The sequence below is a fragment of the Danio rerio genome, chromosome 8, assembly GCF_049306965.1.
Source record: "Danio rerio strain Tuebingen ecotype United States chromosome 8, GRCz12tu, whole genome shotgun sequence".
Lineage (NCBI taxonomy): Eukaryota > Metazoa > Chordata > Actinopteri > Cypriniformes > Danionidae > Danio > Danio rerio.
The window spans coordinates 920,936-934,816 of record NC_133183.1 but is presented as its reverse complement, the minus strand read 5'-3'; the positions used below and the strand labels follow the sequence as shown (position 1 = coordinate 934,816).

Genomic DNA, 13,881 nt, shown 5'->3' with positions numbered 1-13,881 from the left:
GGGATGCTGTTAGCCTGCTGATGAGCGCCGCCTGCTGTTCTCCAAACGTAACGCCTGGCGTTCACTCCAAACAGTTCAGTTTGAGTCTCATCAGAGCAGAGAGTTTAGTTTCTGATGCTCTGAGAGTCCTGCAGATAGCAAACTCCAGGCGGGGAGTGTCTTCCGTCTGCCCGCTCTACCATACAGATGCCTGATTGGTGGATTGCTGCACAGATGGTTGTCCTTCTGTAAGCTTATCCTCTCTCCACAGAAGAACACTGGAGCTCAGACAGAGTGAACATCGGGTTATTGATCACCTCCCTGACTGAGGCTCTTCTCCCCCTGATCACTCAGCTTAGATGGCCGGCCAGCTCTAGGAAGAGTCCTGCTGGTTAAACATGTTCCACTGACGGATGATGGAGGCCGCTGTGCAAACTGGAGCTTTCAGAGCAGCAGAAATGTTTCTGTAAGCTTCCCCAGCCTTGTGCCTCCAGACAATCCTGTCTCTGAGGTCTACAGACAATTCCTTTGTCTTCATGCTTGGTTTGTGCTTTGTCATGCACTGTCAACCCTGGGCTCTTATATAGACAGGTGTATGCCTGATCAGATCATGTCCATCAGCTGAATTGAGCACAGGTGAACTCCAATGAAGCGGCTGAAGCATCTCAAGGATGTGTGGAGACAGAATGAACCTGATCTCCATTTAGAGCTTCACGCCAAAGGCTGAGAACACTGATGTACATCTTATTTTACAGGGTTTTTCTGTTTAATGAATCTGCAACAATTTCAAAAACTCTTTCTTCACAATGTCATTATGGGGGATTGTGTGTAGAATGTTGAGGAAATACATCAATTGAATCCATTTTGGAATAAGGCTGGAACTAGAGGTCTGCATTCGGGAGCCGTTGGACCCGACCAGATTTCTGCGGCGCTGGTATAAATTTCTGATTAAAGCGCATGAGCGGTCGCTAACTGGTTAAATTTTGGACGGGAGCTAGCAGTCTAACAATATCGCTCCCGACTCCTGAGCATATGTGTGTATGTGTGTGAATAAGACTTGTTTGTTGCTCTGTGTGTGTGTGTGTGTGTGTGTGTGTGTGTGTGTGTGTGTGTGTGTATGGTGATGCCTATGTGTGTGTGTCACTTGCTTGGTGCTTATGTGTGTGTGTGTGTGTTTATACACACTGGCTGTCTGGACTGTATAGCTGGGTGGTTTTCGGTTTTGTTCTCCCTCCCGCTTGTAAGCAGGAACAGGTGCGGCGGGTAGAAAACTGGGCGGGTTGTGCAGCGGGACAACAAATAAAAGTTCGGGCTAAAACCTGGTGGGAGCGGGATTCAAAATTTAGTCCAGCTCAGATCTCTAACTGGAACATAAAACAATGTGGAAAAAGTGAAGCGCTATCAATACTTTACAGATGCACTGTACAGATTTCTTGAATTGCAATTGTTTTTTTCTGGAACTGAGCTGTGTGTGTGTGTGTGTGTGTGTGTGTGTGTGTGTGTGTGTGTGTGTGTGTTCGTGTTCTCAGATGTCAGACAGCAGCAGGTTTACAGCATCAGTGTGTTTCCAGTGTGTGAGCGTGTCTGCGGGCCTCCGTCCTCCATCTCTGCTGATCTGCAGCATGGCGGTAAATCACCATCACACACACGCTGTGTATGTCAGTGGTGAGTGTGTTTGTCAATGTCTGTAAGTGTGTGTGTGCAGCTCTTCTCAATCTTCAGCTGCTGTCAGTGGCGAGTGTGTCCAGCTCTGCAGTGTGTGTGCAGTGGTCGTGGCAGCAGGTGAACAGCAGTGTTAATGTTCGTCAGTATCATCTGGAGCTCAGCGGCCCGCAGGACACACACAGTGAGTGCTTCAGTGTTCTTCTCCTATTAGTAGGGGTGTAACGATACACTCAGCTCACGATACGATGTGTATCACGATATAATGTTCACGATTCGATATGTATCTCGATATTTGGAATAAAAATAGAAAATTAAACTGAAATGCAAATTTTACCAAGTAAACTATTTTTTATGTATTTCTTTTGTTTCAACTTGTTAAACTGAACCTTCTTTAAGAAAATAAATTAAACAGGCCTGTCTCTGGAAAATAAAACAATTTAAAAACTTCTTAAAAATATTATTGAAATGACAGAGACAAAATTAAGGAACAATTTAAGTAAAGGTGTAAAAAAATAAGCTTTCTATTCAATTGAATTTAACAGTGAGAGCTTAAGGCTTTGCTTGGTCACTTGCGTTTTTTGTGTGTGCAAAAAAAAAAATCCACATTTTCAGGTATTTAATTCATATTTAATTAAATTCATTTAGAGATATCTCTAATTACAATTGTGACTAGTCAACTCATTTAGAGATATCTGCAAATATTTTTCAATGGAAGTCAATGGAGGAATATGACTAGTCATAATATATTTGCAGATATCTCCAATCTGATTTCATACTAGTACAATTGTAATTGCAGATATCTCTAATTGTCATTCTGACTAGTCGAATTATAATTATGACTAGTCAAAATATAATTAGAGATATCTCTAAATATATTTATGGATAGTCAGAACAAAGGTTTAAATGCTAAAACGGCTTGCCATACGCGCGCGTCTATCAGTCCGCCCTCTGTAGTAACAGCTCACAGTCAGCTCACGTCATGTGTGATTTTGCGGCCGCCAATACATCATTATATGAAGACAGAATGATATTTTAGGGTGAATTGTACCTTATAAATACAGTATGTGACTCTTTCAACACCATTAGGAGGTTTCCCTGTCGCTGTGCAAAGTATGTAAACACTGTGAAGACTGCAAAACTTAGGATGTTTGACCCAGTATGCGTGTCAAAAAGCGGACGAGTCTAAAGCAACGACTGTACAACCGAAATGTTGCCAGACGTCTGATTTTGAGAGGATGGGCCATCCTCTATTTCAGCTCCACTCATCTTGGTCTGCTAACATTACTGCTGCTGCAATCTGAACTCTCGTGCGACAGCAGGTGGAACGTAGCTCACGTGCAAACAGCTCAACTAATAAGAGAAAACGGACGTCATATCGTAATCAAATCGTCATAACGCCACCATGCATATCGAGACATTTTTGCATCGCAATAAATCGTACAACGATAAATCGTTACACCCCTACCTATTAGTATTCCCTCCAGAACTGTCTTGATCATCAGTCTGCACTCTCGTCTCACTCCCCCAAAAGCCACCGCGTTCATCACGTTTGGTCTTGGTGTTCTGAGGCACAGCTCATTTATTAGAGGAGAACAAACACCGCAGTGGAGAATCCCAACAGTGCCGCACACTACACTCCTCTCAGCGATATCAGTGCAGGAGCTGATGCTCTTCTGTGCAGCACTGATGGAGAAGCTGCTTTATTCACTGATGCTTTATGCAGTAATACAGTTTTGGCTATAGAGCTTTTTCATGGCTGCTGCATGGAGGGCGCCATAGCGACCAGCGTCTTCCGGTAGAATGCTAAAAACTTCTGTTCACAGCGTGTACAACTGGTAATTTGCTCTCCGAAAATGGGTTTCAATGACGTTTTTAATGGATAACAGAGTGTTTTTGTGACACACAACTTAGAAATGTTTTTGTTAAAGCCGTTATAATCTGTCACATGTGGTTCAAGCCCGTCAGAAATACGAGAAAAACGTTCTCCTAGTTCACGTGTCTGCCGTCAGAAATACTTTAGCTGCGTCCCAAATCGCATACTTATGCACTATTCTACGCCATTTTGTAGTATAAATAGTGTAAGTAGTGTGTTCACACTGAAAACTCTAAAAATAATAAGTGCACTTTAATTACCCGGATGATGCACTCATTCAGCCGCTAAAATGAAGTGTGGAATGGACACTTCACGCACTCAACGACCACATGTTTGCTTACGTAGCGGAAGGGGCGGAGCTATCAGACGCACATGTTGAATAACTTTATTTATTTTGGATGGTGAAAGCAAAATTCTCCTACGAGAGTGATTATAGCGCCTCCCGATGGTGAATGCGGTTATACTCACGGCAGGTATTATTTGATAATTCTGTTGTTTATTTCACTGATTTGGCAACCGTCAAACGTCATCAGGGAAACAGTTTGAATTTCCGCTTAGAAAAAAAACATTAGTGTGCCATTTGGGACAGCACTACATACATATACTATCCTGTTGAGTGTGTAAGTGCATAAGTACATAGTGCATGAGTGCATAGTGTATAGTGTGCCATTTGGGACGCAGCTAGTGTGTGTGTGTGTGTTCCCGGCCTGTCAGCTGTTAGCTCTTTAACACACACACACACACACACACACACAGGCTCACACAGAGAGAGAGAGAGAGAGAGAGAAGAACCAGAGTACTGGCATGAAACTTAACAGGTATGAAAGTCGTTTAATTTACATAAATGAGCAATAAAAGTCTGTTATTGATCCTCTGCTGCTGATTTGCTGTTCATTGTAATCGCGAGCCGTTTGTGTTTTATTTCGTGTGTTGTTTTCACCACGGTTTGTGTTTTTCTGTCATGTGAAATGACACTCGCCTATATTTTCACTTTGTCACAGTTATTAAATCAGTGTGTCAGTGGCACAGTACAGGCTACGTGTGTGTGTCAAACATTTTGGTGAGCTACATTAGTTTGGGCTGGTTATATATTTGAAATAAAGAAAATGTTGACTTTAGCGATGACGAGGCTTCATTTAAACTGCAGAAGATGCCGTCTGACAGCGAGGGGAAAACGCCTCACAGCAGCTGTTTTCCATCCTATTAGATCACATTTCTGTAAATGATCAGTCCAGGAGATGCTGCTGATGGACAACAGTATTAGCTCAAAGAGGATAAAAGCAGGTAAAATAGAGTAAAACTATCGTTTCAAAGCTGTCCAGATGTGACTGTTTACACGCATCAGCTGCCGACCGGAGGTTCTTTGCATTCTCCTTGCACATACACGCAAAGCATCATGGGTAATTTTGCGTTCCAAGAAAAAGGTCTATACATCTGATGGAAACTGTGTCTATTCTCTCAGCGGTGTCGGTGTTTCCTGATCAACAGCAGCACTGGTTCCTCAATCTTCAGCCGAACACACAGTACTCCGTCTTCATCCGTGCAGAAACTACAGCTGTGAACTTCACCCGGGCCACTCTGGACGTCCACACACTCCTGCTGGGTAAGATGAGCCGCCTACAACCTGCTCACACAGAGCAGACTCCCATCAGATTAAACCACTATACACAACTGAAGTCAGAATGATTCGCCCTCCTGTGAAGTTTTTATCTATTTTTCAAATATTTCCTAAATGATGTTAACCAGATTCAGGAGTTGTTCACAGTATTTTCTATAATATTTGTTCTTCTGGAGAAAGTCTTACTTGTTTTATTTGGGCTAGAATAAAAGCAGTTCTTAATAGTTTTTAAGGCATGTTAAGGTCAATATTATTCGCCCCTTCAGCAATATTAGTGTTGGATTGTCTCCAGAACAAACCACTGTTATACAACGACTTGCCTAATTACCCTAACTTTACCCTAATTACCCTAGTGAAGCCTTCAAATGTCTTGTAGGCGGGGCTTTCCCCCTCTGATGACCCGTACAAAGGCAGAATGTCAATCAAAGTGTTTAATTCATCAAGTCTGATTATAACAAACACACTTCATTCATGTTCACTGGCTGGATTCACACACTGCTGACACACAACTATATTAAGAGCCTCTAATCCACACAGAAACCAGCAACAATTACGAATGCAGGATTATCTGCTGTCATGGCTTTGCAATCAATAAATAGGATTATAATGGAAGTCAATGGTGCAAAAACAGCACCAATATCACCAGAGGAGTCCATTTGAACAATACACAATACAAGTGTTATTATGAAATGATCACATGACTCCTTCTATATTGATCTGCAGATTATGAGGATGCGCTGCGGTTCGCTGTGCCGGTGCTCCTGCTGCTCCTCATCTGTGGGATTTTCTCCGTGTTCACCAGGAGCATGTAAGATCATCACATACACTGAAAACACAACACTAACTGTGGGACAATGAGGGATGTTACCAACACTAAAACATAACCTGAAACTGATATATATATATATTAGTGGTGGGCCGTTATCAGCGTTAATGTGCTGTGTTAACACGAGACTCTTATCATGCGATTAAAAATATGGCTGTTAATCTATTCTCAGAGTTGTGTTGGGAGCTGGATCTATTCTACGCAAGCTATGGTGACTTTCGCCTTGATATTTGAGCGCGGATGTATACCTGACCGGTGAGCCGTCTGACAAACAAGTGCCCTTCTGAATCAAATCAGCAGGACGCCCTTCTGGATCTTTCACTTACTTCGAAAACACGACTGACTACACTTACATGGACATCTGTAGTCTAGTTATCTGCCTTAATTGACAATAATATAATTAAAGTGTTTACGACAGGTGCTGTAATATAAGAGTTTCCTGTAATTTTGGCTGACTTTAACTGCAGTTCGGCAGTTTCACTTTCACTCATGAACATTTCATTCATGCCCCTGTGACAAACTCTGTGTGTGTGAGTGTGTGTGTGTGTGTGCGTATGCGTATGCGTGTGTGAGGTCCTTTACTGACAGCCGTATGGGTGGATCTTGTGTGTGAATATGTTGAAAAGTATATACTAACTTACCAGACTGCTGTTGTGTTTGCGATAAGGAGGGACAAGGCTGAATCCAGCTTCTTATTCGCTGCTTCTTATTGACTCTATCTGGTCCATCTTAAAGACCACAAGGCTTCTGTTTTTCAGCTTTTTAATTCACGCTCAAGAAAACACACTGAGCAAGGGCTTATTATGCGCTTCTGGCACCATCTTGTGGATAGACAACGTCAACTGTCTAAGGACGTCGATGAGCTCTCTGAAATTGTCAATATTTTAAAATAAGCACTATTCTTACAAATAAACTGCACAGTTGCAATCTAAACAACTACATTCTCCACTAAAAAGCCTCAAAAGTACATTTTGCTGTCGAACAGCAGTAATATTTGTCAAACTGTAGCCTGCTTGTTGCTTGCTGTATGTGGGCGGAGTAATACACAGAGGTGAAGAGGCCTTTGTGTGATGTTACTGGCGAAATATCGCACGGCTATCAGCCAATCAGATTCAAGTACCAGACAGAACTTTTGTGTAAATATATATATGTGTATATATATTAATGAAACAAAACATATAGAATTATAAATAAATAACAGCATTATTGTTGTTATACTATTAATATTCTAAATAAATAACAAAAATAATCCTAAATGTAACTGGAAAACAATATAAAGACACATCTGAAGTGATGCTAAGATAATTTAAGAAATCTTTTGCATGAATTTTAATTTCATTAGAATGAAATTCTATAAACAATTCTAGAACAAAAAAAAATGTTTTATAGAAACCCAACTCATGGCCAAGAATGAGGTTTAATAAGTCTTGCCTCCCCGACTCATCGCTTCTTTTTGCTTCATACAAAAAACTATCAGGAGCCATGCTTAGTCTAATCACCAACATATTATTTCAACTTTGTTTTGTCGACTTGCAAAACTCACTGCGTGCCGACACTGCATAAAGCACTGTTACGCCAGTTTGACAACACATGAGCAGCATGAGCGCAGCGTGGCTATTTTTTCGACAACCGGGAGTTGCACTGGGAGCAGAGCAGCACGTCAGCGTTAAGCTGGAGCAGGGCGTATTTTTATTTTTTTCTGCGCACATGCTCAGTTTGCTTTTTGATTATATCTATTATATATTCGGTAATGGCCAAGATATTGGTAGTACTTGGATGAGCTTTTTTATTAGGTTTAGGTCCCATGAAATTAAAATAATGCTTTATTAGATGTCAATATCAGTATGTTAGCCTTAAGTAATCTAGTGTCTCCAAAACAGTGACAAAGTTTGCAAAATAGATAATGGATAAATGATATATATTTTAAGGTCACGTCTTTCTTTAAGTTCTCATCAAATCTTCTGGCCAATCAAATGCTCTCTAGTGTCTGATATACCCCGCCCTCTCGTCATGTTTCATTTGAGATTACATCAAACATCCAATAACAAGGCGAGGCAGTGGTGCAGTAGGTAGTGCTGTCGCCTCACAGCAAGAAGGTCGCTGGTTCTAACCTCGGCTCAGTTGGCGTTTCTGTGTGGAGTTTGCATGTTCTCCCTGCCTTCGCGTGGGTTTCCTCCGGGTGCTCCGGTTTCCCCCACAGTCCAAACACATGCGGTACAGGAAAATTGGGTAGGCTAAAATGTCCGTAGTGTATGAGTGTGTGAATGTGTGTGTGGATGTTTCCCGGAGATGGGTTGCGGCTGGAAGGCCAATCGCTGCGTAAAAACTTGCTGGATAAGTTGGCGGTTCATTCCGCTGTGGCGACCCTGGATTTAATAAAGGGACTAAGCCGACAAGAAAATGAATGAATGATCCAATAACAAATGCACATTTCAGAGCACTGTTATTGGGGAATTACAAAATTCAGAATGTCATGATCGACCAATCAGAGTCCAGTATTCCAGAATCCAGAGAGTGGTGTAATTCATTCATTCCTTCATTTTCCTTCGGCTTGGTCCCTTTATTCATCAGTGGAATGAACCACCAACTATTTCAGCATATGTTTTACACAGCGGATGCCCTTCCAACTGCAACCCAGTACTGGGAAACACCCATACACACTCACACTCATACACTACGGCCAGTTTAGTTGATCAGTTCCCCTATAGCGCATGTGTTTGCACTGTGGGGGAAACCAGAGCACCCGGAGGAAACCCACCCCAACACGGGGAGAACATGCAAACTCCACAGAGAAACACCAACTGACCCAGCCGGACCTTCTTGCTGTGAGGCCAGACTTCTGACCACTGAGCCACTGAGTCTCTGAGTGGTGTAATAATCTCTGTTCTTGTGTTGTTCACAGATGCAGGCAGTATTTATTCCCGGTCATCTCCAACCCACGCTTCAGTCTGATTGGTCGGTGGCTCCTCAGCCCTCATCTGCAGGTCTGACTCAGTCTCACACGGCTTTAATGATCATTGAAGACAACACTACTATTATATTGGCTCTTTTTAAAAACACACCACAAGTAAATGCTGTTGTGTACATGTCAGTTTGTTAACATGTAAACATGTGATTTACATTTATTGCGAACTATAAATCTTCCCTCTGTTAAACATCACTTCAGCTTTGTGTGTGTGTGTGTGTGTGTGTGTGTGTGTGTGTTTGCTTTTTTGTAGGTGTGTATTTACTAATCTATCTGAGTTTGTACGTGTGTATATGAGTGTATGTGCACTTGTGTGTGTATGTGTTTGTATGTGTATATGTATATTTGTATGTATGTGTGTGTTTGTATGGTTGTGTATATATGCATTTGTGTTATATGCGTGTTTGTCTTTGTGCGTTTATGTTTGTGTGTTTGTTTTTGTGCATGGTTGTGTGTGTGCGTTTGTATATATATATGTGCGTTTGTCTGTGTTTGTGTGTATGTGTGTGTTTGTATGGTGGTGTGTGTCTGTATGTGTGTGTCTGTATGTGTGTATATGTGTGTGTTTGTTTGTATGTGCATTTCTGTGTGTTTGTTTTTGTGCGCATTTGTGTGTGTGGTTGTATGTGTGTTTGTGTATGTCTGTATGTGCATTTGTGTGTGCGTGTGTATATATTTGCATTTGTCTGTTTTTGTGTGTGTGTGTATGTGTGTGTGTGGGGTTGCATATATGTGTATTTTTGTGTGTGTTTGTGTGTATGGTTGTTTGTGTTTGTGTATATGTGTGCTTGTATGTATGAGTACTTGTGCGTTTTTGTGTGTGTGTGTGTGTGTGTATATATATATATATATATATATATATATATATATATATGCGTTTGTCTTTCTGTGCATGTGTTTGTGTGCGTCTGCCTGTGTTTGTTTTGTGTGTGGTTGTATGTGTATTTGTGTTTGTGTATCTTCATTTGTATGTGTATGTGTGTGTTTGTATGGTTGTGTGTGTCTGTATATGTGTGTATGCGTTTGTGTTATATGCGTGTATATATGTGTGTTTTTGTTTGTATGTGTATTTCTGTGTGTGTTTGTTTTTGTGCGCATTTGTGTGTGTGTGCGCGTTTGTGTATATATGTGCATTTGTGTGTGTGGTTGTATGTGTGTTTGTGTATGTCTGTATGTGCATTTGTGTGTGTGCGTGTGTATATATTTGCATTTGTCTGTTTTTGTGTGTGTGTGTGTGTGTGTGTGTGTGTGTGTGTGTGTGTATGTCTGTGTATATGTGTGTGTGCGTGTGGTTGCATGTATGTGTAATTTTGTGTGTGTTTGTTTGTGTGTATGGTTGTGTGTGTTTGTGTATATGTGTATTTGTGCGTTTGTATGTATATATATATATATATATATATATATATATGCGCGTTTGTCTTTCTGTGCATGTGTGTGTTTGTATGTGTTTGTTTGTGTGTGCAGTTGTGTTTATGTGCATGTTTATATATATGTGTGTGTATATTTGTGTATATATGTGTTTGTATGTGTGTGTTTGTTTGTGTGTGCAGTTGTGTTTCTGTAAGTGTTTATATATGTGTGTGTAAATTTGTGTATATATGTGTTTGTGTGTGTGTGTGTTTGTTTAAATGTGTGTTTATGTGAGCATGTTTGTGTGTGTGATTGTGTGTGTGTTTGTATGCATGCATGCATGTGCATTTGAAATTATTTATGTCTTTGTATGTTTGTATGTATGTGTGTATGTGTGTATGTGTGTATGTGTGTGTGTGTGTGTGTGTGTGTGTGCGTGTGCACGTGCACTCCTCACTCAGGCTGAGGCTGAGGTGTGTGTGCTGATGGAGAGTGTGTTCCTGATGGAGCAGCAGATGGAGAAGAGCATCCTGCAGCTCCTAGAAGAACCTGATGAAGATCTGAGCTCTTCAGAGTCCTGCGCTGATGAAGGTACTGCTCTGTGGAGAGGAAACCCAGACACACACACTCCCTCCAGCCTGCCAGAGTACGTGCATCTACCCGTAATGCCGGATCACACACACTACATTCACAACGGACAGATCCCTGCAGTCTGACAGGAACATCAGACTCAAACACACACACACATCAACATGTGTTCAGTCTAAAGGAAGAGCCTTCAATAGTCTATGCAGGATCTCACACGACTGCTGCTCTCTTCATCTTTGCATTTGTAGTCATTTAAACATGAATAAATATCTGCACCCAAAAGAAGAGCGATAATTAATATTTCAACCAAGAAATACATGTGCAAATGTTTGATTATAAACCACAGCTCAGCGCTTATAAAATAATTATAAATATGAGCAATATCACATGAGTGCGATGTGGCCGAGTGCCTAAGCCCCCATTCAGACTAACACGGTTTAGTTTTAAAACACATACGTTTTACTACGGTTACGCCATCCGTCCACACTATACGCCAAAAACGTGTGTCATTTTCATTTTATTTTTCCCAGTAAATAACAAGCAGTGTTCAGTTGGTGAAGTGTCTGTAAAATGTTGAGAAAGCAGATTAAGAAGCATCACAGAACCCGTCTCTCTAATGCAGGGGTTACCAAACTTTTTAGCTTGCGACCCCCAAAATAACAATGCTAGTGACTCGCGACCCCCAATATCCTCTGAGGTGATTATATATACAGAAACCTTGCATGCAATAGCGCACACACACCAATAGACCCAAGTTTATTCTTAGTTTAATCTTTTTTTAATGTAAATCAGTGCTGTAAATGTGCCAGAAAGTTTACCCTGATGTTATAAAATCAATCTGCTGCATCTGACACCGCTGGTGTGTCTTTAAAATTATGTAATTCCCCCAGGGGTCGCAATCCAATAGAACTAGTAACTATAAGCTACTGTAGTAACTATATAGTGTATATTAACTATAAACAACATTTTTTCTCTTCAGTAGTTTATTGATAAAATATGGTAATTCTTATGGTTTATAAATAAATAGATTTTTGGAAATCACCAGGCGACCCCCCCCCCCCCCCCTCTTAATTGTCTCGCGACCCCTTGGGGGGTCCCGACCCCCACTTTGAGAACCACTGCTCTAATGAACGTGTTCAATTCAGAGATGACTGTATGATGAAATCTGTGTTATGTTGTACTTTACAGTTACAGTATTGTGTAATATCGCACAGTCATGCTGCTTCCTGCTTGCAACAGTCATGTATGAAGCTGAATGAGCCTTAAAACATCAATATACAGTTGAAGTCAGAATTATTCACCCCCCTGTTTATTTTTACCCATTTTCTGTTTAACAGAGCAGATTTCTCCAGCACATCTCTAATTATAATAGTGTTAATAACTCATCTCTAATAACTGATTTATATTCTCTTTGTCATGATGACAGTAAATAATATTAGTCTAGATATTCTTCAAGACACTTCTATACAGCTTAAAGTCTCATTTAAAGGCTTCACTAGGGTAATTAGGGTAACTAGGCAGATTAGGGTAATTAGGCAAGTCATTGTATAATGATGGTTTGTTCTGTGTAGACTATCGAGAACAAATATAGCTTAAAGGGGCTAATAATATTGACCTTAAAATGGTGTTTAAAAAATTAAAAACTGCTTTTATTCTAGCCGAAATAAAACAAGTAAGAGTTTCTCCAGAAGAAAAAATATTATCAGACATACTGTGAACATTTCCTGAATCTGTTCAACATCATTTGGGAGATATAAAAAAAAAAGGAAAATTCAAAGGGCGTCGAATAATTCTGAATTCATATATTATATGATTGTTAATGTTCACATGCATTGTTTAGGGATTGTGTTGAATGGAGAAACCAAAATATCATTTAAATTCATGTTTATTTGTTGGAAGCTTTGTACAGTTCTACAATAATAGTCAACAGAATGCCGGTGTTGCGATCTGGAAATATTCAGTGTATCAGTAATGTCAATATGAAAGTGTAATAAATCTATGATGTAAAGCATTGCATGTCTGCAGAACATTTATTTTCTATTGGGACGTATTTAAATTTCAACTAATAAATAATGAGCTCATAATGATTCCAGACATACAGCATTAACTGTATTATTACTGTATAGGAAAATGAAACGCATATTCACTAGGGATGCAACAATACAGTTAGCCCACAGTTCAATACATGCCTTAGTTTTAACACGCTGTTCGGTTGTGTTCTCATGGCTTGACACGTGTGTTTTTTGTTTTGTTTTATAGGCAATAGGAACAGTAAGAGGTTGAGGAGAAAAAAATAAAAACGATTGATTGCAATGCTCATTTTGTTTTGCTTAAAAGCACAGAAAAGTGCACTAGTTCCTGGAGTATTGTATAAAAAAACTAACACTGAAATCTCACAGCTGCTGTAGCCCATGTACAAACTGGGGAACACATCAAATCCTGCACTTTGAAAATAAACACACATGTGAAGATAATAAAGATCAATTCAAATCAACATATTTGTACTTCAGTAACATAAATAACCCATCTTGATTATCTCGGTGCTGAAATAAATGCCAGACTGTAGTCTGTAATGTGGATCGAGTGCTTTTATAAGATGACAAAAGCCCACATCTCCAATCACCCTAAACGGCTTCAGCAATAATCACCCGCACTGCCTTTGATATTTTTATGCGTCTCTCGGAGCCAGTTGGGTATGTTTGTTGACAGATTCAGCGAGGGATTGTTGCTATTTGGAGGACTGTATTACCTTCTCTGCTATATTCTGCCTTCAGACAGTGATATTGCTGGGTGATGCGCTGCAGATGTGCAGTCATGGTTATGCGTGTAAAACAATGCTTGTACAGTTATTTTTTGTTCACCGTTTTTTCTTTTATTGGCATTATACTTACCGCCTCCCTTCTCCGGCGCTTCCTTGTACTGTTGCCTCAGCCTCACGTCACCGCCGCTCGCCATGTTAAAGTGTGGAGTGATGGTCAAGCGCCCCCTAACTTTAGAGCATAGTGATGGATATTTAC

The 13,881-nt window shown here is 40.4% G+C and overlaps 2 protein-coding genes across 3 annotated transcripts in view; one reads left to right on the top strand and one right to left on the bottom strand.

The window, feature by feature from the left end:
- LOC103911612 (interleukin-31 receptor subunit alpha) overlaps positions 1–12,875 on the top strand; it is a 36,248-nt gene extending 23,373 nt beyond the window's left edge. The window contains exons 13-18 of one of the 2 annotated variants that reach the window (XM_073909980.1): positions 1,509–1,607; positions 1,685–1,825; positions 4,980–5,120; positions 5,859–5,943; positions 8,864–8,945; positions 10,738–12,875. In XM_073909980.1, coding sequence (XP_073766081.1) covers positions 1,509–1,607; positions 1,685–1,825; positions 4,980–5,120; positions 5,859–5,943; positions 8,864–8,945; positions 10,738–10,992 — 803 coding nt within the window. In that variant the 3' untranslated portion in view covers positions 10,993–12,875. Of the gene's footprint in view, positions 1–1,508; positions 1,608–1,684; positions 1,826–4,979; positions 5,121–5,858; positions 5,944–6,133; positions 6,892–8,863; positions 8,946–10,737 lie in introns of those variants that run through there. The other variant, XM_073909981.1, reaches the window with a different exon arrangement.
- The window catches only part of si:ch211-87m7.1, a 272,159-nt gene that overhangs the window by 87,111 nt on the left and 171,167 nt on the right, over positions 1–13,881 (bottom strand). The window lies entirely within an intron of this gene.